Raw genomic sequence first — 24,301 nt, 5'->3', positions numbered from 1 at the left:
GGCTCCAGGTTCTGGGCTGTCGGCACAGAGCCTGACGTGGGGCTCGAACTCACGAACCTCGAGATCATGACCTGAGCCGAAGTCGGATGCTTAACTGACTGAGCCACCCAGGCGCCCCGGAAGTTTGTGCTTCTTAATCCCCTTCACTCATTGCAGCCAACCAAGTCCCCTCCCCTCTGGCAGCCACTGATCTGTTTTCTGTATTTATGAGTCTTGATTTGTTTTGTTTTTTAGATTCCACACATAAGTAAAATCATGCAATATTTGTCTTTCTCTGTCTGACTTACTTCACTTAGCTTAATCCCTTCAAGGTCCATCCATGTTGTTGCAGATGGCAAGATTTTATTTTTTATGGCTATGTCGTATTCCATTTACCCATTGATGGACACTTGGTTTGTTTCCATATCTTGGTATCATGAATAATGGTGCCATGAACATGTGGGTTCACATATCTTTTCAAATTAGCGTTTTCGTCCTCTTCGGGTAGATACACGGTAATGGAATTGCTGGATCATATGGTAGCTGTACTTTTTATTTTTTGAGGAGCCTCCATACTGTTTTCCATCACGGCTGTACCTGTTTACATTTCCCCCAAAACTGCACAGAGATCCCCTTTTCTCCACGTCCTTGCCAGTACATCTGTCAAGGCAATTTCTTGCCTTTTTGATAACAGTCGTTCTGACGGGTGTGCAGTGATCATCTGCTTGTGGCTTTGATTTGCATTTCCCTGATGTTTCGTGACGTTGAGCATCTTTTCACGTGCTCGTTGACTGCCGTCTGTATGTCTTCTTTGGGAAAATGTCTCTGCCCAGATTTTAATTGGATTGTCTGTGTTTGGTAGTTACTGAATTACATGAGTTCTTTATATATTTTGGAGCTAACCGCCTGGGTTTTCTTCTAGGAGTTTTATGGCTTCACATCTTATGTTCAAGTCTTTACTTCATTTTGAGTTAATTTTTGCGTATAGTATAATATAGTGGTCCAGTTTCATACTTTTGCATGTAGCTGTCCAGTTTTCCCATCACATGTGTGGCAGAGACTGCCTTTTGTCTTCCCTGTTGTGTATTTTGCTTTCTTTGTCACAAATTAATTGGTCATATGTGCATGGGTTTATTTCTGGTTTATCTGCTCTGTTCCATTTATGCCAATACCGTACTGTTTGATTACTATAGCTTTGTACTGTAGTTTGAAGTCAGGAAGTGTGAGGCCTCCAGTTTTGTTCTTTCTCAGAATTGATGGCTATTTGAGGTCTTTTGTGGCTCCATACAAATTTTAGAATTATTTGTTGTAGTTCTGTGAAGGAAATGTCATTGGAATTTTGATAGGGATTGCATTGAGTCTGTAGATTCCTTTGGGCAGTACTGACTTTTTAAAAATAATGTTTATTTATTTATTGTGTGTGTGTGTGTGTGTGTGTGTGTGTGTGTGTGTGTGAGAGAGAGAGAGAGAGAGAGAGAGAGAGAGAGAGAGAGAGAGAGAAGGGGGGGGCAGAGACGGGGCCAGAGAGAGAGAATCCCAGGCAGCACACAGCCTGACACAGGGCTTGAACTCACAAACCATGAGATCATGACCTGAGCCCAAATCAAGAATCAGATGCTTAACCAACTGAACCACCCAGGAACCCTGGTAGTATGGACATTTTAATAATACTAATTCTTCCAGTCCATGAGCACAGAATATCTTTTCCATTAATTTGTGTCTTCTTCAATTTATTTTATTGATATCTTCTAGTTTTCTTAGTACAGGTCTTTTATCTCATTGGCCAAATTTATGCCTAGGTATTTTATTCTTTTTGATGCAATTGTAAATGGGATTGTTTTCTTGACTCCTCTTTCTGATAGCTTGTTACTAGAGTACAGAAATGCAACAGAATTTTGTATACTAATTTTTTATCTGCAACTTTACTGAATGCATTTATTCTAACAGTTTTGTGGGGTTTTTGTTTCGTTTTGGGTGGCCTCTTTAGGGTTTTCTATATCATCATGTCATCTGCAAGTAGTCACAGTTTTATTTCTTTTCCAATTTGTATGCCTTTTTTTTTTTTTTCATGACTAATTGCTGTGGCTAGGACTTCCAGTACTGTGTTGAATAAAAGTGGAAAAAGTGGGCATTCTTGTCTTTGTTCCTGATCTTAGGGGGAAAGCTTTGAGTATGATGTCAGCTGTGGGTTTGTCATATTTGACCTTTGTTATGTTGAGGTACGTTTCCTCTGTACCCATTTTGTTGAGAGTTTTTATCATAAATGGAGGTTGAATTTTGTCAAATGCATCTATTGAGATGATCATACAATTTTATCGTTCATCTTATTACTGTAGTGCTGATTGATTTGCAGTTGTTGAATCATCCTTTCATCCCTGGAAAAAATCCCACTTGATCATGGTATATGATCCTTTTAATGTATCTTAAGTTACGTTTGCTAATATTTTTGTTGAGTGGAGTGGGGGGTCGGGGGGTGCATCTGTATTTCTCAGGGATATCAGCCTGTAATTGTCTTTTTTTGTGATGTCATTATCTGGTTTTGGTAGCAGAGTAATGCCAGCCTCATAGAATGAGGAAAGCTTTTCCTCTTCTTCAGTGTTTTGGGAGAGTTTGAGAGGGGTGGGTATTAAATCGCATTTGCATGTTTGGTAGATTTCACCAGTAAAGCCATCTGATCCTGAACTTTTGTTTGTGGGAGTTATTTGATTACTGATTCAGTCTCCTTATTAGTAACTGGGTCTATTCAGATTTTTTATTTCCTCATGATTCAATCTGGAAGATTTTATGTTTCTAGGGATTTATCCATTTTTCTAGGTTGTCTAATTTGTTGGCCTATCATTGTTCCTAGTAGTCTGTTATGATCCTTTGTATTTCTGCAGTATCAGTTGTAACTTCTGTTCCATTTCTGATTTTATTTATTTGAGCACTTTATTTTTTTTCTCGGTGGGTCTAGCTAAAGAGGTGTTAATATTGTTTATCTTCTTAAAGAACCTGCTCTTAGCTTCATTGATCTTTTCTATTTTTAGTCTCTATTTCATTTATTTCCACTCTGATCTTTATTATTTCCTTTCTTCAACCAACTTTGAGCTTTATTTATTCTTCTTTTTCTAGTTCCTTTAGGGTTTAAAGTTAAATTGTTGAATTTCTCTTGTTTCTCGAGGCAGGCCTATATTGCTATGAACTTCCCTCTTAGAACTGTTTTTGCTGGCACCCATAGATTTTGGTATGTTGTGTTTCTGTTCTCCTGAGGATTTTTTCCTCAAGAGCCTAATTCCATAAATTGTTTTGAATCTTGGATCCGATCCACTAATCATTTCTTATTAATTGGCATCTGGCACGTAATGTGGTAATCAGCAGAGGATGCTTTTTTGGAGTTTCTTTTATTCCTTGGTGGCTGGGCCCCGCGTGGAAAGAGGTAGCATGGCAGACATTCCACCGTAGAGATCAAATTAGCTTTTCGGAATTCCAAGAGCTCATCTCGGATTTGCATTCTGTGTTTCATGAGAGAGAGGGTTGGTGGCTACAGACACAGCTGCTGCTATCGATCGTATCGTAGTTTCTAGTTGTTGTAAAATAAAATGGTTCTGCTCACTCTGTGCACCTGCCACAAGACTCCCGAGTGTTTGACGCCCTTGTGGTGACCAGAGGTGAGTGGCACTGATGGTAGCGTAGGCATTACTGTGCTTCTGGGAAGCACTTCGCTCTGCATGCTCGTTTTCTCTGGTCCTGTCCTTTTGTCCTTTCCCAGCTAAGACACCCTGTAATCATTACTTGAAGCATACTGTAGTGAGGAGCCGACTTCTTTGTATTTATTACTTTTAAAATTCTGCCCATCTTCCCACCCCGCCCCCTACTGTTTCTTTTCTTCTTTACTTTGTTTAGGAAAAAATTTTGTGAGTTTTCCGTTAAAAGAAAAATGTCGATGAAGAAAGAATCACAATTACGGCCCAGAAAACGTCTTCTCTTTTCATAGACAGGCTATGAAAAGCCAACCCGAGTATTCATTTTTTAATACATTTTTCTTCAAATCTGAATAGATTTGCATTTTATCTTCGGTTTGCTTTCATTTATGAAAACAAGTAGAAATAGCTAAAATGTTTTTTGTACTTTTTTTTTTTCCCTCAGTTCAGTTAGCATAAAGCAGTTCCCAGCCTTGAGACATATTTGCTGTAGAGGAAATATAAACAACATTTTAAACATTGATTTTTTTTTTTTTTTTTCAACGTTTTTTATTTATTTTTGGGACAGAGAGAGACAGAGCATGAACGGGGAAGGGGCAGAGAGAGAGGGAGACACAGAATCGGAAACAGGCTCCAGGCTCCGAGCCATCAGCCCAGAGCCCGACGCGGGGCTCGAACTCACGGACCGCGAGATCGTGACCTGGCTGAAGTCGGACGCTTAACCGACTGCGCCACCCAGGCGCCCCTAAACATTGATTTTTTGAAACATAGCGCTACAACCGTTATTTAGGTTTCCAGGCCCACAAGTGCTTACTTAATCCATCAACTTGAACTCTGGATCCTGGACACAAGATCAGTAAGTAGAAGGCAGTGGAGGCGAGCCGTCTAGTTTATCCTTCCCTGACCATTGAGACAGTGTTGGTTCCTTTCTGCTGCTGTTTACTCCTCTTCCTCAAAGCCAGTACCCCACTGCGGAAGCTGCTGTGGTGTTTCCCCCGACTTCCAAGCACTCAGAGGAGTATCGGGGGTGGGTGGAGGCCGGAGAGCGCTGGCGACCATGAGCACCGGCTAATTAAATTAATTGCTAGTTAACCTGTGAATGGCGATGCTCTTTACTCTCCCAGGGGGATGTTAAACCGAACAAACCCATGATTGGTGGCACTTCTGGGAGTGTCGCAAAGCAGGGCGGGGTGCGGGCTTGGTCAGTGTGACAGATTTGGGGAGGGAAGGAAGAGGTAGAGGAAGGCCACCGTCTAAGCAGTCTGGCTGTGTGTCAGTGCTCACTACATATTTGCAGAATGAATGAATGCAAAGTGACCGCTTTCACAACTTCTTTTATTCCTAGACTCCAGGTGAAAAGCCAGACTCGCTGGGCTGCAAGTTGTCTGGTTTTGGCCTGTTTACTGGGCATATGGGCAGTTGTAACGAGGTGGGGTTAGGAGCCTGGCAGAGCATATGTAATTTGTTCAAGTGAGTGTTGGTGTGCAACCCTCTCGGGAGCTTCCCGGGTATAATCTGAAACTGGCCCCTGACTGCAAATGGCAGGGAGAGACGGAGGAGAGAGGCAGGCCACTCCTGGTTGGAAGGTGGCAGGTTTAATAAGCAAAGGGAACTTATATACAAGGCTTGTCTTGGGTGGCAGCAAGACGAGTGGATCCCCGCATCTGCCCGCCACATCTTAAAAGTCTTCATAAACTTTTATGAACAGAGACCTTAACTGGGTTTAGTCAACTAATCTGTGCAAGGTGTTCTCAACACCCCATCACCGTCTCAAGGCGATGTCCTTGGAGCAACTTCTGGGAGCGGGAAAGGCAAACCTCATTCCCACATTCCAAGGACAAGGAAGGGAGGGAGCGACCTCGTCACCTAGGTCTAGCTCGGGGGTCCAGTAGTGGTCATGTCTTCTCAGTGACCTTCCGCAGCATGAGGGATCCTCGAGTTCTTTTCACAGAAGTGTTTTTTCCCTTATACGAGTGATACATGACACGCACCCCGATGTTTATAGCAGCATTATCAACAGTAGCCAAGATATGGAAGCGCCCCAAGTGTCCATCGGTAGATGAACGCATAAAGAAGAGGTGGTCTGCATATACAATGGAATATTATTCAGGCATAAAAAAGAATGAAATCTTGCCGTTTGCAATGATATGGATGGAGCCAGAGAGTATTATGCCAAGTGAAACAAGTCATTCAGAGAAAGACAAATCACATATGACTTCACTCATATGTGAAATTTAAGAAACAGAACAAACAAGCATGGGGGTGGAGAGAGAGAGGCAAACCAAGAAACAGACTTTTAACTCTAGGGAACAGGCTGACGGTTACCAGAGGGGAGGGGAGTGGGGGACGGGGGAAATAGGCGATGGGGGGTTAAGGAGGGCACTTGTGATGAGCACCAGGTGACGTATGGACGTGTTGAATCACTAAATTGTACACTGAAACTAATATGAACACTATGTGAAGTGGAATTAAAGTACAAACTCAAAAAATAAAATGTGGGAAAAGAAAACAAAATAATGCATGTTTGTTAGAGACTAAAGATAAAGAGATTGCCCACATTGCCAACCATCCAAAGAAAACCATCGTCATTGTCAAGATGTTGATAGATTTTCTTCTGATCTAATTAATAAAATTGGCATTTTTGTCTTGCTCTTTAAGACACTTTTTTTTTTTTTTTTTCTGTCTTGGACGATCTTTCTTAAGGAAAAGACACTTAGTGATGCTTTAAGGTTAGGTCTGCAAAAGAAAAAGGAGAACGCTATGTGGGATTCTCGCCTGTCCTTCCTCATTTTAAGTATGAGTTGCATATTCTGAACAATAAATGTCTTTTAAAGTACTTCTCTTCTCTAAAATGAGTGCCCCCAATGCCTTTTTTCCCCCAAGGCCACCCTCCCTCCTCAGCCCGACAGTGTCAGACCTCCCGTGTGTGGCTAAGCCCCTGCCTTGCACATCAGCCTGGTCTGTGCTGAGACTTTTCTTCCAAGGGTCTTCTTACCATTCTCTCGGTTCCTTCTGCCAAAGCATTTTGCACTTCCACGTTTAAAATCACTGAACTTAGGTTTGACCCTTTAACACATTTAAAACCGTTTAAACTTGCACATTTGAAACCCAAACGCCTGGCTGGCCCAGGTCTCCCTCCGGCTACCACCTTCTCTCTTACTCTCCCTCCTTCCAGACTTCCTGAACTGAACTCTGTGGATGGCCCTCCTCTCTCCAGCCTTGCTTCCCAGGCCCTTCTCAGTCCACCTTGGTCTTGCTTCTGTGGCCCCCACTCAGCTGAAGCCACTCCCACCAGAGTCGCCAAAGGCCACCTGGTGTTGGAGCCACAGGTTTCCCCCCAGCCTCCATGTGGCTGACCTTCCTGTGCCCACCTTGACTGGCTTCCTTCTCTCCCCTTCGCTTCTGTAACTCCAGAACCTGCTGGATTTCAGCCTGCCCCCACCTGCTGCTTCTCAAGCCAGTTGCCAGGCCTCCCTCTTTTGCTCATCACACACGTCTCGTCCCTTCAGGTCCACCCTGTGCCGTCTTCTTGCCTCGTCTCGTCCCTTCTCCCTCGCCGTGCGTCCCTGCGGATCCCCCCCGTTCCCGTGACTCTGTGTGCCGTTTATGCACGTACCCCAGCCACTCCCGCTGTTTGCCTCCAGCCCCGTCGGGAACGTGAGACCCCTCTACCCCACTGCCTCCTGAGCCTCTCTGCTCAGATGTCCTGTGGACACCTAAAAGCCCACGTGGGCCTCTGCTCCCCATAGCTCCCTCCGGCCTGCCCCTCATCCTGCGCGCATCGTAAGGCCGCGGAAGCCTGTCCAGTCCTCTGCTGGTAAGCCCTCCGCTCGTTCCTGGAGGCCCCAGCCCGTTGCTGTCACACACACCAGCTCACCCTGCCGACCTGCCCGCCTCTCTGTGGCCTCTGCACTTGTCCGCGCTCCGTGCCGTGAGTGGTTGGTGCCTCGATGCCTCCTCACTCCTCACTCAGCTCCCGGTGCCTCGGTTTTCCCCTGTCCCCCAGCCCCACCGTCCCTGAGTGCCCTTGTTCCCTCTCTGGGTTAGCTCCTCCCCCTTTCCCAGCCAGCCCCTCCTCCTGTGTGTCTCTGCTCCAACATACTTCCTTCGGGAAGCCCTCTCCGAACTGCTAGACACTGGGGCAACTGCCAGTGTGTGTAGCCCCTACACGTGACCTCAGGATGGCCCAGGATGACTCGTCTTCTCCTCCAGCCTGTGCACCAGGACATCGTCTCCTAGGCCCGCGTCGAGCACCCTGGTCACTAATAAACGTGAGAGGATGGGCACAGCGCCTTCCCTTCTGGCTTTCAAGGTGCTGGTACCCGGCTAAAGGGGGTTCCGCTGCGCGGTTTGCGTGCAGCTCTCCAAGGAGCATGACCCTGGCGGTGTTCCGCGGGAAGGCAAAAGCTTCGAACAAGCAGGTCTACGAGGAACTGTTTTGCAAATATAGTTCAGAAGAAACTGAGTTCTCTGCATAAGAGCCTTTAGAAACATTTATTATAAAGTAATTTTAGGAAAAGGAGCTACAGAGCTCATAAAAGCTTATTGCTACGTAAATGTTTTAACCATGTTAAGATGACTTCCTATTTTAACTAATGTTGTCTAATAAATACCAATGATTGTAAGTCACGAGGGTTATGGACAGTTCGTACGGCCGCTGTGAGCACCGAGGTCTGTGGCAGCCTTGCTCAGCGGCCTGGTAACCAGTCCCGGTTGAGCTGACACATCTTCGGCACCTTGCATCCGAGGGGAGACCTTGGCCGGGTCCTTTTCCCACCGCTTCCCTCTGAGACTGCACAGAAGGGAAAGCGGGTGCAGACTTGCTAGGGGATTGGAAGAGGCCAGTGGCTGGCTCGTGGTGGGGCTCTGGCAGTTTGAGGACCACCACGTCTGGAAAACGTGGAAGGTTTCTTTTCATCTGCTCACTTGTTTACTTCTTGTCTAGTGTTTCTACTAAAGAGGTTAAGTCTTATATAAAATTATATGTCAGGACTCCAGTGGAATGAAATAATAACACAGTATACCTTTTTGAATTATTTATTTATTCTTTGTCGATTTTATCCAGGCTCCTGTTCCTTTAACCCAATTAGTTCAGAATTACAACAGATGATGTCATCTGATCCGTGCTGTGTCACCTGCCTGTTTTCACCCTGTAGATACTTAGTCAGCACCTTCCAAGTGTCTTCTCTGGTCACGGCAGTCACACTGCAGCGAAGGCTGCCTGGCCTGGCCCACCCCGGATCTCTCGTTTGTACCAGGAGCGCCTGGCCTGTGCTGAGGCTGCGCCCATTTTCAGGATTGAGTCACTGCTTGTTAGGGCACGATGCCGATTTCCTTCATTAGTTCGTGCTGCTTCCAGGAGACAGCCACACGGTATTCGTCTTTCAACCTCCTTTTGAAAATATCACAGTAAAGAATTCATCGAATGTCTTTCAGCTGTCTTCTTTTTCGGTCAGTAATTCAATGCAACGCTTCTTAGAGCCTGTTCCACTTCCTTCACTGATTTCCGAAACGCCTTTTAATTATTTCTTACCTTTAAAAATCATTTCACAGCTTTTAATATTTAGTAATTCATGCTGTCATCAAAGAGGCAACTTTATTCTTTTGATCGTCGAGACTCCTGTGGGTGTTGATGCTGGATCACAAGATGATGCCGGAATTGGAGACGTATCAGTAGGTCGAGGCTGTGCGTTCGAAGAGCAGGCTTACCAAAGGAAGCAACCCTGTTGGCTTCTTCTTTTCTGCAGAGGAAGAAGCATAATTACAAACCCTGTATTATTATAGTATAGAGAACCTTTTTATGATATTGGTGTAGGAGGGTTCTAAGCTTCCCATGTTATAATGGACACATTCTGTATACCTGCCCTACAGTGTAAGGAGTCAGCAGCATAAGGCACTACATTGCAGTCAATCAGTTCATCAGTATTTATTGATTATCATCTCATGAAGGAAACTGCACCGGGCACCTTTGGGGATGCAGAGGATTCAAGGTGTTTAAGATGCCTGTACATTTCATGTAACTCAGACAGAAGCATAGCACAGGGAGGACGCTACCGGGCAAAGAATAGAATGAGTCTGCCGATGGTGTCTGCTAAGGTACATTCGGAAATTAGACACAGGTAGAAAAAGTTTTGTGAAAGACTTTTCAGAATGAATTTCATTTTCCTTTAAAGCACTGGAAGTATCATATGGTATCAATTTAAGGGAATAACTGATTTTAAAAGAATAAAGCAAAGGAAGACACTGGTTAATGATGGGCCACAAGGGAGTGGGTTAAATATAACTCTTGGGCCTGGTTGATCTCTGATACGTCGCAGGCCAGTAATTAGAAATTACCCAAGGTTAACGAGGAGAATCACAGATTGCTTAGTTACTGTTTTGTTTCATTGCACATGTGGTCTAATGTGCCATATCAACATGTACCCTTTCTTGTTTTCAGCATGCACTCCTGGCTTTAAAGTTTATACTTGCATTTGCCATACCTGATAAACCACGGCATATCCAGATGAAACTGGCCCGATTGGAATTTGAGTCTTTGGAGGCACTCAAGCAGCAGGTAAAGGCAACTGTCCTGAAAGTCTGTGTATTTCTTTAGCAAATGCCGGGGGCCATAATTTAGAGGACTCGCTCTCAGCATTTCCTTCAGCCCTTGAAGTTACTAGCTCAAATAAATACGGAGGACTATAGTTTAGGACGGTGTAACAAAACCAAAATCCTAATAATATGAACAACAGATAGCTTCAGGGAACTCAACTAGGCAAGACAAAAATATCCAAGTGATGTTAAAGAATAGAGCTAGCATTCAGCAGAAGAACAAGGCCGGGATTTCCAAGACTTGCCCTGGAGCAGCCCCCACCGTTTCTAAGTCGGCCTTCTGCAGAAGCATTAAACGAGGGGAACTGAGTAAATAGAATCTTGCATAATATTGCAGAGAGTGAGGGGGGGAGTGACAACGTGTGGGCGAAAGCATCAGAAAACGCCCTGGAAGTAGCAGCTTCTGCCAGTGATCTCCGTATTCTCCTCAAAGACGATGCTTGGAGGTCTTCACTCCGACTCTCAATTGCAGCAGAGTGTGAGCAGGAAGACAGACTCCTACGTGCCCGAGCCAGTTCTCTCCAGCGATACGTAGCAGCTAAACCAATGAGCAAATCACTAAGGCGGTGTCATCTGAGAAGACAGACTCTAGGTCCGGGACCCGGGTTCTGACCCACACAGTCCGTTAGGCTACCAAACCACCTGATACAGGAATTTTTTTTTTTTTTTTATGTCTGGGGAGCTGGGAGGAAAAAAATTGAAAGGGGGACCCATCCAAGCTGGCCCTCTGATAGAAGCAAGGGGCTCGAGGATGGTCCACCAGGCGGGAGTCCCCACACGGGAGCAGAGCGTGCCCCCAGTGAGGCAGGGTGTCCCCAGAATAAGACTTGCGGTAAGAGTACAGAGAAGAGGGAGGAGCGCGCGTCCACCAGCTGGACGCAGCCGGGGAGGAGACTAGATTCCCGAGGTCTCCTGGGTGGGGACAGGTTCACCTAGCCGGTGTGCTTGAGTCGTAGACGCCGGGCGTCGTGCTCAGCAGTGAGGGACCAGAAGCACTCACAGCAGTGTCGGGAAGCCTGTTACCCCCTCGGACACTTCTCGTCGATCTGGGGGTGCTGGCCAACACAGCTACACAAGAGGAAGAAATAGGAGGTCAAGTAACCTGGAAGACGCAAGTGTATCTATTACTTGAAGGTTATAGGGTTATATATCCAAAAACCACGAGATAAATAATTGGAAACAAATAGGAAAACTTGGTAAGGTTACAAGAGTCATCTAAAATTATTTGTTTCCTTTCACAAGAAAGGACAGCCATTTGAAGATATTATTGAAGAAAAAGTCTCATTTACTGAAGAAGCCAAACTATAAAACCTTTAGGTAGTAATTGATCAAAACAATTTGGATAATCTATATCAAGAGTATTTTTAAAAGTCTGCTGGGACCAAAAGATTCAATCTTGTGAAAATTTGATGCCAATTGAAGTATATAGAAACAGACATTTGAGAATAGCAAGGAGATTTCTGAGTAAAAGAAGAAAAATGAGGCCTCTAGCCCTGCCAGATATTAAAATGTATTCTGAATAATACGATAGTTATAGCAATTGAGTCCATTTTGAATTAGGGAGGAAACAGATCGGCGGAATACAGAGTCTGTAAATGGACCCAAATAAAACTGGAACTTCAGCGTATGATAAAATTAACATTCTGCGGCAGTGGGGAAAAAGAACTGCGGTTACATGGTCTGATGACAAACAATTGTTTGGGGGAAGTTATTGTAGTTTGTTTCGCCTCATTCCTTACACACCTCTTACCACCACCACCCTGCAAAATTTAGATGGTTAACAGATACAAAAAGTATGACAATTTAAAACTTCTCTGTGACAAAAGAGAAAGAGACAAAACTCAACAGATAAATTGGACAAACTGGGGAGATACTTGCATGAAAAACGGTTAATATCTTTAATTTAAAAAGAATTTTGAGGGGCGCCTGGGTGGCTCAGTCGCTGATCTCGCGGTTCGTGAGTTCGAGCCCCGCGTCGGGCTCTGTGCTGATGGCTCAGATCCTGCTTCGGATTCTGTGTCTCCCTCTCTCTCTGCCCCTTCCCCGCTCGTGCTCTGTCTCACTCTGTCTCTCAAAGATGAATAAACGTTAAAAAAAAATTTTTTTTAAGAATTTTGATAAACCCATTTAAAAGGACAGTCCAGTAATCAAAGTTAACATAAGAAGAGGTATTCAGCCTCACTCACAGTTAAAGAAACATAAGGTCACAACAGCAGTGAAATACCGCATTTTACACGTTCTGTTGCCAAATGTTGGGTGATGATCTGTTCTCGTCTGGTATGGGGAAAGGGACACTTTTATGTACTTGACAGAAGTGTGAATTGGCTTAACCTTTCTAGAATGCAGTTGAATCAAAATTTAGATTACCAAGACTCTCGCTAGGGTAGCCGTTCTAACCGCAAAGTGGACCAAAATGCAGGTGTCGAAACATCTCCATTAGCAACAACCCTGAGACAGCCAAACTCAGTAGGAGACAGATGAAAATAATTGTTGTCTGATAGTGGTTCCATATGAAAAAGTTCTGTGAGCCTGCTTCTTGAAAAGATCTCTTTGTGCTGGAGGCTGTGCACACGTGTGCGTGTATGAGTGTGTCTTTGCTGTTTTATTAAGTGGAGAAAGCAGGGTCGAGAACAAATTTGAGCTCACTTTTGAAGACGAGAAGGAAAGAAGGGAAGAAAAATGGACAAATGCAGATGTGTTTTTAGGGAGAAGGGCGCCTGGGAAACGCTGAACAGTAGTTACCTTTGAGGAGGGATCAAGAGTTCTCTTTTACATACGGTTTGAATTTTCTGGCCATGCACGTGTATTACTTTTTTAAGGTCAACAGGAATTCTTCGGGAGGGGGATTAGTTGCCATTTGTTACCTGTATGCTTTTCTGCGCTGGAAACACTAATGTAAGTAAATAAGGAATGAACCCTCCCTCATGTTGGTGGTTTGAACAATTATTTAAGTTCCCTAATGCCATTTTCAGACTCCCCTGAGAGCATCCTTCACGCATTCTTCCTCCTCCTTCCTCGTTCTTTTTACAAACATTCCTATATGTTGTTGGTTTTCTTCTTGGAAAAAAAAGTGTAAACGTCGGGTGAAATTTTTGGAGTAAAATTTATTTTCACATAACTTGTGTTTTGCACCTGAAGTTTGAAGGCATGACTCAAGTGTGGAAACCCAGAGGCGATGTTGAGGCGCAGTGGGATTTGTCTGTAAAGTCCTCAGTGGACCTGAAATGACGTCAGGGTAAGACCAAGGCTGAGGGCAGGCCCCCTGAATTTGGCACCCCACTCTACTTCAGAGGACTTGCTCAGCTCCCATTTAAAGGAGAGGCTGAGGGGCACCTGGGCGGCTCAGTCGGTTGAACGTCCGACTTCGGCTCAGGTCATGATCTCGCGGTTTGTGAGTTCAAGCCCCGCGTCAGGCCCCGTGCCGACAGCTCAGAGCCTGGAGCCTGCTTGGGATTCTGTGTCTCCCTCTCTCTCTGCCCTCCCCTACTTGCACTCTGTCTGTCTCTCTCTGCTTCAAAAATAAAGAGTAAAAAAAATTTTTTTGTTTAATAAAAATTAAAAGAAAATAAAGGAGAGGCCGAAACTCCAGGGGTGAGGGGCAGAAAAGTCAGCAACCTGGTGGGGGCAGAGCACAGTCCCCCCCCCACCCCCACAGCCAGGTTCCTTAGACTTGTGACAAGCGTGTGGGCACAGACAGTTGTAACGGCCTCGTTGTTCAGATCCCAAATCTTACACTCACCCTCTTTCCTCAGATGTGGTCGTAGGAGGCCCGGGTGCCCTGTGGTTCCTCCCGGGCTGTCCGGGGCCACACCGCCTCTCTTCAAGCAGTTGTCCTCCCTGTGCCTTGTCCCCACGGTGAAAGCCTCCCCCCTGAGAGAGAACCTTGCCAAATGGAGGTGTCAGGGGCTAAACTGCATTCTGTAAAGGCACCCACCCTCCCGCCTGCCACAGCCAAATTCATCTCCTTAAAAGGTGCATTTCCAAAATGTATCCAGGAACTTATGTCCAATAATTGCTTATGAATATGTGCATTCTAGGTATGCGATTTTTACCACTTAGGCACCAGGAATACTTGTGATGACCAGTGGTCCGGAAGAAAATTTTAAACACTCACAGTGAGATTTATAGTCACGGAACTTTTTTAAACGTTTAAATTTCCATTTATGAGCATATTATTAAAGTATGACCATGATTGACACTTTCAGGCTGAAAAAAAAATTATTAGCATAAAATCCTTTGGGAGAAATGGCAAGAAAATATGATTTCAAAGAGGAGAAAAAAAGGAAAAACAGAATTGTTACTATTAATGAAGAGGGTGTCCATCTACTTCTTAAATAGGTGATGGTGGATATCACATCCCTGTGGTATTTCTTGGACATCTTTAAAAGAGTGAGCTAATAGTTTATTTTTAATATTTACACTATGGTAATATGCAATATCTACAGGAAGCTAGAAGATACATTTTCATAAGTACCTAATTTATGGTGAAAGTTTTTAAATATTTTATTTTAAAGTTTATTCATTTATTTTGAGAGAGAGAGAGAGAGCATGCATGGTAGAGGGGGGGGAAGGCAGAGAGAGAAAGAGGGAGAGAAGGTCCCAAGCACGATCCACACTCGTAGTGCAGAGCCCAGTGGGGGCGTTGAACTCACGAACCACGGGATCATGACCTGAGCTGAAACCAAGAGTCGGACACGAACCAACCCAAGGGCCCCCATGGTGAAGATTTTAGATGTCAACATAAAATAGTATGGGAGGGCACATAGCACCCAAACATTTTCAGGGGTATGTAAGCAAAAACGTATTTTAATTGTATAGCACTGTCTTAGGAAGAGCTTTGGTAAATCAGGTTTCTGCAGCGACTGCATTTCTAGCGAGGTTCCATACGTTGGGGCAAACAACCCCCTGGCCACCTGTGCACCCCTGAATTCCTTGTCAAGGTGAGATCCTGCTTCATGCGAGTGAGGCTTTCCTCTCGATCAGGATGGCACATTGCCATGCATTTGTCGGAAAAGCAAAGGCTCTGTAATGATGTTGGATATTAACGTGTCTCGTATTACTAAATGCATTTACCTAGAAGTCCCACTGCAGGGCTGCTGTGCTCGCTCTGGGGGGGCTCAGAGGTGTGAGTGTTTGCTGTGGACAGTGATCTGTCAGATCATGTCAGCTCCTGGCTTCCCCTGGCTTCCCATCACACCCTACCTGACAGCGAAACAAAGCCCTAATTCAAAGGCAAAATTTATTTACACTCGTCGTCATTGAAAGATGAAGCGCTAACCAAAATTCTGTCTCGTATTTTACTTTGTTTGTTTGTTTGTTTGTTTGTTTGTTTGTTTGTTTAAAGGGAGCTCTGTGCCCAATGTCTGGCTTGCTCTCATGACCCTGAGATCAAGAGTTCCATGCTGTACTGACTGAAGCAGTCAGGCGCCCCTCCCTGTCGCATGTTATTTTAAAAGAAGAAAACAGCCTAAAAGATTTTAAGTCCCTTTGGGCTTTTTTCTTAAGCCATAGATGTGATTCTGTGATTAATATCACCTTCTAAGAAAACGTGATTTTGGTGCTGATTTTGCTATTAAGGTTCTGGAGGGACAGAAATATCCTACAGGTTTTGAGTCCGCATATCTCTCAAATGCCTTAAAACAGGACATTCTTAGCCAGCTTGCACTAGAGATGATCTTAAATTCACACGTGTGCCGCTCAGATGTCTCCGGTCCGTCGAGTGGACAGGGGTGGTGAGTGCTGTGCTAGGGGTTCCTTAGGGCCTGGAACCACAAACCAAGTAGAAGCATTCCTCTCTCCACTATACTGTGTTGAAATCACGATCTGAAAATCTGACCTGGGACGGAGGCTGGACGGTGGAGCCTGTGGCAGCTGCCCCTCTCCTGTCCCCCCTCGTGCCGGCCCGGGCTTCGTGGTGTGGTCACCACTACAGCACGGGCCACAGAGGTTCACGCTTCTGTCAGTTGAGACAGACATTTGTTACGTTGCCTGTTGAGCCTCACTGTGCAGAGGTCCTGAGAAGCCCAGAAGGTCCTAGATAGGAAAGGTCGCCCATTTAATGCTTTTCAGAAACTCAGATGAACTGGCACGTCTTCAGTTTACTCGCTGAACTATTGACATTTCTAGGATGTAGAATTTGTCTTCTCTTTCTTTCAACTGACATTTAACTATCTGCTTTGTGAATAAGTAGAGCCTAACTCACGGGGCTCTGCCCGTACATCAAAGGCAGAGAGGGCTTCTGCTGTGTCCTCTGGTCAGTCGGTGGGCCCCAGGTCAAAACTGGAGTTACTGAAGACATATTTTGGAATAAATCTCATTAATGCCTACCTAGCCCATCCCTGGGCTCTTTCACTGTCATGTGACCAGAAATCGACGGTAAAATTGTCAACAGAAATTATTACTTTTGAATAATTAGTATTTTATGTTTAATTTACGTTGGAATCACTACTTTTCAATTCAGGTTCTCATTCTACGGACAAAACGTGACTGAGAAATTTAAGTCCGTTCTTAAATTGGGCAGTGCATCTTGAATGGAGAAGTTCAGATAAAGACACATGTGCCTGGGCCCCACACCTAAAGAGTCAGATTCCCTAGATCTAAGGTGGGGCCCAGGCACCTACGTGTAAAAAACCCCTCCTATTGCTTTAGTGCCCGCCCCCCGCCCCCTAATCCTGAATCCCCAGCAAAGATAGATCCCAAGCATGTTCAGGGAAGTGCCAAGAGCTAGCAAGGTCTGGGCCAGGGTCTGCCACCATAAATGAGGCAGATGGCCTCTTCGCACCTCAGTGTTTGTTTTATGAAACGAAGGGCTGGATTGCGTGCTCTGTGCGAAGGCCCAGAAATCTGCCATTTTGCCCAGCGCTGTTCTACTGCAGGAGCCCTGAAGCCATTTGGAGAAGTGCTCTGTGCATGGTAGCTGTTCCTCTTAGCCGTGGTGGGAGGGGACAGACGAAAGGAGAGGTACTGAGGGCAGGTCCTTCGTGGGGGTCAGATAGGGAACTGTGGCATTTCTAAGTACACAGGCGGGTCAGATGTACGTGAAGGTGAGAGGCAAACTGGAGAAAATAAAATGGTTTGCTCTGCAGACAGAATTCTCAGAGAGTCAGGTTCCAGTCGGTAAGACCTTTGCAAGAATTCCAGAGAGTAAATATCATCCTCGCGACGCCCTTTTGTTTCTTTTCAAATTGACGTGCTCAGTTCTCGGTAATTTTGAGATCTAGTTAAAAATAGGAAGGAGCCACTCAGCGTCCTAGAGCGCGAGGACCCCGCGTCCTCAGAACGGCTCCCACTTCAACCGGCCTCCGGGCAGCCAGGCGTCCCAGGGCCAACCACCCACAGAAGCCAGGGCGCTGGGTCCAGACGCGGCTTTTCAGAAAGATGACAGCCTCCGAAATCAGTCAGAACAAGATAAAGACTTCTAAGAGGAGCCCACGGTGCTAAGTATGGCCCTCGAGGACCTCGAAACAGGTGTGGGACCCTTGCCGGGCTGGGCCAGCGGGCCAGTGGCCTCAAGGCCCGTCTCTGTTTCCTAGAGGGAAGTATATTTAAACCCTTTCCGGCACTTAGCAGTCATCTCTGAACTTCCCTTGCCCTGCCTCTGTGCTCTCGAGTCGGGGTGGGTAAACCCGGCTTTTAAGGGAGAGTTTCGCCGGACTGTTGAATGTGTAGTCACAGGCTGGTGTCCCAGCGTGCGGGTCAGGAGGAAAGGAGTCCGGAGAGAGAACCGGCTTCCGAGAAAGGCACTGGCCGTCGGTGCCAGACGCGGCCTCAGTCCTCAAGGACGGACGGCCCATCTCCCAGGGCCCCAAGCCGGGTGCCGGCCTCGCGGGCTACGGGGCCTCGAGACCTGGGGTGGCCCCTCCGAGCGGACCTCTCCCCTCCTCTTGTGTTGGCATCTCCCCAACACAGCAAGGCCCTGGGAGGTGGTGCCCACCGCGCATGGTCAGAGCGAGGCTCCGATGAGACACAGCGTGTGTGTGTGTGTTGGGGGGGAGGGGGGAGGGGGGAGGGAGAGACGAGGGTGGCGAAGCAGGGCAGGGACCCCCTCGAGCTCGGGGGCCCTGGGTCGCCGGGCCCGCCGGGAAGGAATTCCGGGAAACTGGTGCCATGAGACCGGTTTAGGTGACAGTCGCGACTGCCCGTTTTCACGGCCCGCACGCAGCTGGGCAGCAGCCGTAGTGGAGGGACTGGCAGGTGCACTGGTGACAGTCCCCAAGCGCCCTGCTTCCTGGCAGCCGGCCCTCGGCTTCACGGGGGAGCGCCCCGCCGCCACGTGGTACGGGGGCCCGGTACCCACCTCTGTGCCTCCCCCCTCACCCCGCCGCACCCGGCCAGGCGGCTCTTCACCCCTGCGTTCCCTCCTCCGGCACAGGGCCTGACGCCCAGTAGACTCTGAACACATCTCCGCCCCCTCAAACTGCGTTTGTGGACTCCCACATAGTTGAGAAGCTAATATATTAAGTAAATGACAGGTGACGTCCTTGGACAAGAAAAGAGGAGCCTTACAATAGGTCCTCTGGCGAAAATGGAAACAGCTGTGTCATATGCCTTTCTGGGATCACTAGGTGGAGAGGGCGCTCCGAGGACTCAGGTCCGAGCACTTCCTCAGGTCCCCACACCCGAGCCCTAATGAAGCCCAAGTTCTGTGCTTTTTCCCCCAAAAAGACCGTGCTTGATATCAGCGACAAGGTGGCTCCCAAAAGATGGTCAAATAAACCCAAATCAAGCCAGACAGAATTCTAAAGTCGTTTTTACTTTGCGAGAAGTATCTAGACTCTACAGCAACCCTCTTCTTACCACTGATGTGTAGACATTTTTCCCCTGCATTTTCTGTTCTCGCTGGAGAAGCGTGCTGTAAGGTACACAGAGCCGATAGACGTTGAAATAAGATGCTTCACTAAAGCTCCAGAAAGCCTCTGATCATTTTTGTCTTCTCTAGTAAACAGGGTTGGAATTTGTTGCTCATCTCATTCCCCTGGTTTTCTAAGCAAAATTTTAAATTGTAGCTCTTAGTTTTTTCCCCAGATGTAAGAAATCTAGCCAAATGAGAACCAGAGCTATTTTTACTTGGGGAAATTACCGAACAGGCCAGGAAACAGAATAAAATGTAGCATTTTCCTAGCCAACATGTAGGTAAACTGGAAGCACGGTGGGCAGAGGACGCCCGAGAGGACAGTTCTGTTCCACGTGGAACGGCTTCGAGTTCACGGTGCTGCCCAGGTGACACCCTGTGCTTTGACCCTGGCTCACGTTTGTCATCAAAATGTGTCTGCATTTGTAAAGAAAAAAGTTCACCTTACAGCACATTACTTTAGAGATTTCAGAATGCTTACAACCATGTGTATATTTTTTATTTCTGGTATAATCATATACAGTGTTAGTTTCAGGTGCACAGTGCAGTGATTCGACAATTCTCTGTGCTACTCAGTGCCCATCATGACAAGTGTGCTCTCAATCCCTTTCGCCTCTTTCGCCCATAAAAACTATATGTTTTAAAAGAAAAAAAATGTATATTCTGGCAAGATAGTAAAAGTTCTAAGAGTTCCAACCTCAGATTCTGTACTAGAATAATAATGATGTTGCCTTGAGGGCCAGCATGTGTGAAAGCAGGCCTTCCTTTTCTAGGAAAATGCCCGGGCTGTTATGAATGCATCTGTTTACGATATTAAAGACTATATTGTCGGCTCACTAAGATCAAAGATATTTGTCCGTGACCACCAGACGAGAAGCTTCTTAGGGACAGGATTACACCAGACACAGATTTTGTATTTGCTGAGTAAGTGAGTCCGTAATTAAATGAACATCACTAGGGTCAAAGCCCCAGCCCTTTGTGCCTTTTTCTGTTACTAAATTCTAGTCTTTTGACTTTGAAATTATCTTCTGCATGTTATATTTGGGATTTAGGAAACCATTATTGAGTATTTACTATGTCAGGAAACCACAGACTTTTTAACTTTTGTTTTTAATTACTAGTAAATTGCTAAAGTAGAAAATATTTAATATAATAAATGGTATTATTTTCCATTGATTTCTATTGCCACAGAACCTCAGGATTATGATTGAATATTATGTCATGCAGTGAATGTAAACCTAAGAGATTGGGCTGAAAATTCAGTGATTGATAGACTAGAAAATTTAAACATTAAAGTAAATCCTTAAGAACAACACAGATTTGCCCCTGTGTCCTGAGAATAGAATACAGAGAACAAGAAATGTTTGGTTTAGGAACTTTTTGAAATAATACCTAATCAAAGGAAAATAATCATTCTACATTAATAATGGCTCTAAGAACATAAATAGTAAATTACACTGAATTCATACATGAGTCATAATTAAAATACAGATCTTAAAATTCAGCAAGTATTAAGTGCATTCTGTGACCAAAACACAAAAATATGAATTATCAGAAATTCCCTATATCATGTAATTGTCCAATGTTAGAGGAAAAATTCGCAATCCTGTCCCAAACCCTGATTTTACAGATTAAGGAAAGGGTCATTAACTGTGGTTGTTAGCTTGCAAGATGGGTCCCAATGTTCCCTGCCTCTCTACTATGTACACCCATTTGAAGTCCTATCCCAATAGGATACTACAGAATAGTGTTAAGTCTCTTCTGAAGCTAGGTCATTACAAATTTATTTATATATAGTTATAAATTTTTAATGACCTAGCTTAATATATATATATATATATATATATATATATATATATATATACATAAGCTGTATATGTGTGTGTGTGTGTGTGTGTGTATATAATTTGTAATGACCTAGAAGAAGACAGAAGCTATATATATGTATGTCTATATATAGCTTCTGTCTTCTTCTTCCTCTTGGATCATTTGCTCTTAGGAAACTAGCCGCCATGTTGTGAGGATGCTCAATGTTGGAGGAGGTCAAGAGGATGTGGTGGCTGGTTGACCCAAGACCTGGACCCTGGGCAGTCAGAGGCTCCTCCCCTGTCCTTGGAATGTCCGTTCTAACCACTACTCCAACCCCAGGAGCCATTTTGGAGACACAGCCTTGAGAGAATAGTTGTTGAGACCATCTGGACTGTATATATGACCGAATCCCCCTAAGATCTCTATATAAATTTTAAGATTCTGGTGGGCACGTATGGAGATCTACTCGTCTTGTGGTCACTCAAGACAGACCTCGCATGTAATTGCCCTGCTGCCTACCTGGAGACCACTCCAGGTCTGCCTCTTTTTTCAGGCTCTCCTTGCCCTTTATGTATGGGGGCCAGTTTCAGATTTCACCTGAAGAACCCCCAAGGTTGTGAACCAATACCCAAGCAGCCAGTGGAGAGCCTCAGATGACTAGGAACAACCAAGTGAGTGAACCATCTTGGAAACAGATTCTCTAGTCCAAGGGTGGGCAAACGTTTTCTGTAAAGAATCAGGTAGTAAATATTTAAGATGTATGGGCCATACAGTCCCTATCAAAACTACTCAGTTCTGCTGTTGTAGTGCAAAGGCAGCCACGGGTAATACGTGAATGAAAGGAATAGACTGTATCCCAACAGAAGTTTACCTGTAAACACGGGCAGTGGGCCAGATGTGGCCCGTGCACCATGATCTGTCATCCCCAGCTCTTAGCCTCAGTCGGTCGCCCAGATGACTGCAGCCCTGCTTCCTGACTGCACAACCATGAGAGGCCCTGAGCCACAACCACCCGGCTGCTTCCAAATTCCTGACCTACAGAAGGAGGGAGAATGACTGCATGTTGTTTTAAGCCACTCAATTTCGGAGTAATTTGTTAACACAGTAATAGATAACTAATGTACCAATAATCCAGGAGAGGAGGCCGGGGGCAGATGAACCCAGTTTGACTGCGAGGTGCTAATTGTTGAGGCTAAGCGGTAGGTAGATATGGGGATACATGATACTGGCCTCTCCACTTGTGTGTAATAAGTTAAAAGAAAAAAACGGGTAAGTGATTTGTCTGCAATCAACCCATGACAAAACCACAAAGCCCATGCTGCATACCCGGTCTCTGGCTCTGAAGTCCTATGTTCTCTCGGCTTCCTCTTTCTGCATAAATAGCAACCAGTATAGATTTGGCTGTTTGCCCAAGTTTCCCCTCAATTCTTTACCACCTTACTACCTCCAACTTAACATTCAAGATAGTTCTTTGGACTTCGATACCATCGTTCTTGTTGAGCCATCCTGGGGACCTTTGTACCTCTTCCTACCCCTTTATAGTATGGACTGTAGAGTTGGTCGTTCCTGGGGGATGGAGCCTTTGCTCAGAGACCCAGAGTCCTACCTGCATGTGGCCTGGGAGAGAAGAGTGCTTACTGTTCACATTCGTATGGAATGCTGCTGCCACCAGAGCACCCGCAAATCCGTTATCTTTTTTTAAAAAGAATTTCTTTAATGTTTATTTATTTTTGAGAGAGAGCATGAGTGCGAGAGGAGCAGAGAGAGAAGGAGACACAGAATCCGAAGCAGGCTCCAGGCTCTGAGCTGTCGGCACAGAGCCCGACGCAGGGCTCGAACTCACGACCGTGAGATCATGACCTGAGCCAAAGTCAGACGCCCAACCGACTGAGCCACCCAGGCGCCCTACAAATCCGTTATCTTAAGTAATTCTTACATAGCCTCCGAGGAACGGCCTGGCAGGTGTCACTCCAGGATTATATAGGTGAGAAGACAGAGACTCTGAAAGTTTAAATGGCCAAATAAAGGTGCTGGGTTCAGTGTTCTTGCTCCCTTCCTGCACTACTTCTCTGATGCTTCAGGACAAACAGGATTTGACATTAAATAGAATACAGTTCACTTTGTGAAGACACAGTGGGTTGGCACATGGTAGGTTCTAAAATGAGTTTAACTTCGCTTTAAAATCCCTCTGACATTAGAAATTACCCTGAAAGGGTTTTAATTGGCGATGTAAATAACTTAATATATTGATTGTTAGGTACGTGACATGCATATTTGAAATAACTTGTCCTTTGATGCGTTGCATTGACTGTAGTTCTCACCTCCCCTCTGGAATCAGAGAATGAGTCTGGATTATTCTGCTCTCGTAGTTCCCCAGGAAAACCGTGAACTAAGATTCAGTGGTGGATTTTGAATATCTCACGCATTTAACCAGATGTCTTCGGTGACGCCATTTACAAATGAGAGAAAAGGATGTGAACAGGTGAAGACAGCGGTGGGAGAACAAAGAACAGAATAGCAGACCTGGTGAAGGGTCATTGGATGATGAAATTCAGTTCTAAAGTACGTCACCTCCTCGTTCCTCTTTCCTTCCAAAAATCGGTTTAGTGTTGTGTTTTCCTCTCCTAAACATGTGGTTGGAAGGAAATGAATTTTTTTCTCATAAATTTTTGGGTATTTATTTTGTTTATTGGTGGCTGTCCTTTCAGATAGAGTATACAAAGCAGTTACTGTCTGCCAGGTAACTATGTTACCAGGGCTGTAACTTTAAATTCTTGACCTCCCTGCTCCCCCCCCCCCCCCGCCCCCAAACCAAGCTGGAGGAAAAAAAATCTATTTGTTATTTGGAAAGTAAATGGATCTCAAGATTCTCTCCGGTTCTTCATTCAAGTTGCTTAAAGCAGTGTTCGTGTGGGTAGATTTGCAGGCTCTTTTGTTTGAATTGTCTTGAAAAAAAAAAATGAGAGGCGTATTTTTAATTTTCGAGTCTGGTTTTAGTCACAGGCACGAGAGAAAAGGAACTGCCAAATGTCTGGGAAACACAGCACCAACGCCTCTCCTTTCCCATGTGATAAATACTGTTTTGATTAGAAGCAGAATAAAACCAGGTTGCTTTTTTTGACTTCTTGGACTAATGAGTTCGCTTTTTCTTTTTTTTTTTTTTTTTAATGTAAGTTGTAGAAAACCATTTCCAAAGACATCGGTCTGGGTTATTTAAACTTTATTCAGGATAGCTGTGCACAAATCATTTCTGTGAAAAATGACGTGTGATTAAATAGTTACCACCCAGAAACTCGCTAAGGAATTGTCATGTCTATGTGTGTGCCAAAACATTGGCCCTAAATGAAGCATTTTGGTTCTCTGAAGGGTATCAAATATGCCAGGAGCA

The 24,301-nt window shown here is 45.2% G+C and overlaps 1 protein-coding gene across 5 annotated transcripts in view; it reads left to right on the top strand.

Annotated features, from left to right (window-relative positions):
• Positions 1-24,301, top strand: part of ANO10 (anoctamin 10) — a 285,102-nt gene that overhangs the window by 208,497 nt on the left and 52,304 nt on the right. For all 5 annotated transcript variants that reach the window (XM_078432533.2, XM_060638069.3, XM_081790141.1 and 2 more), the window contains exon 12: positions 10,099-10,215. In XM_078432533.2, the coding sequence (XP_078288659.1) occupies positions 10,099-10,215 (117 nt within the window). The remainder of the gene's footprint in view (positions 1-10,098; positions 10,216-24,301) is intronic.

This window comes from Panthera onca, chromosome C2, assembly GCF_046562875.1.
Source record: "Panthera onca isolate mPanOnc1 chromosome C2, mPanOnc1 haplotype 2, whole genome shotgun sequence".
Classification (NCBI taxonomy): Eukaryota; Metazoa; Chordata; class Mammalia; order Carnivora; family Felidae; genus Panthera; species Panthera onca.
The sequence above is the reverse complement of the archived record's forward strand: the minus strand, read 5'-3'. Positions and strand labels throughout refer to the sequence as shown.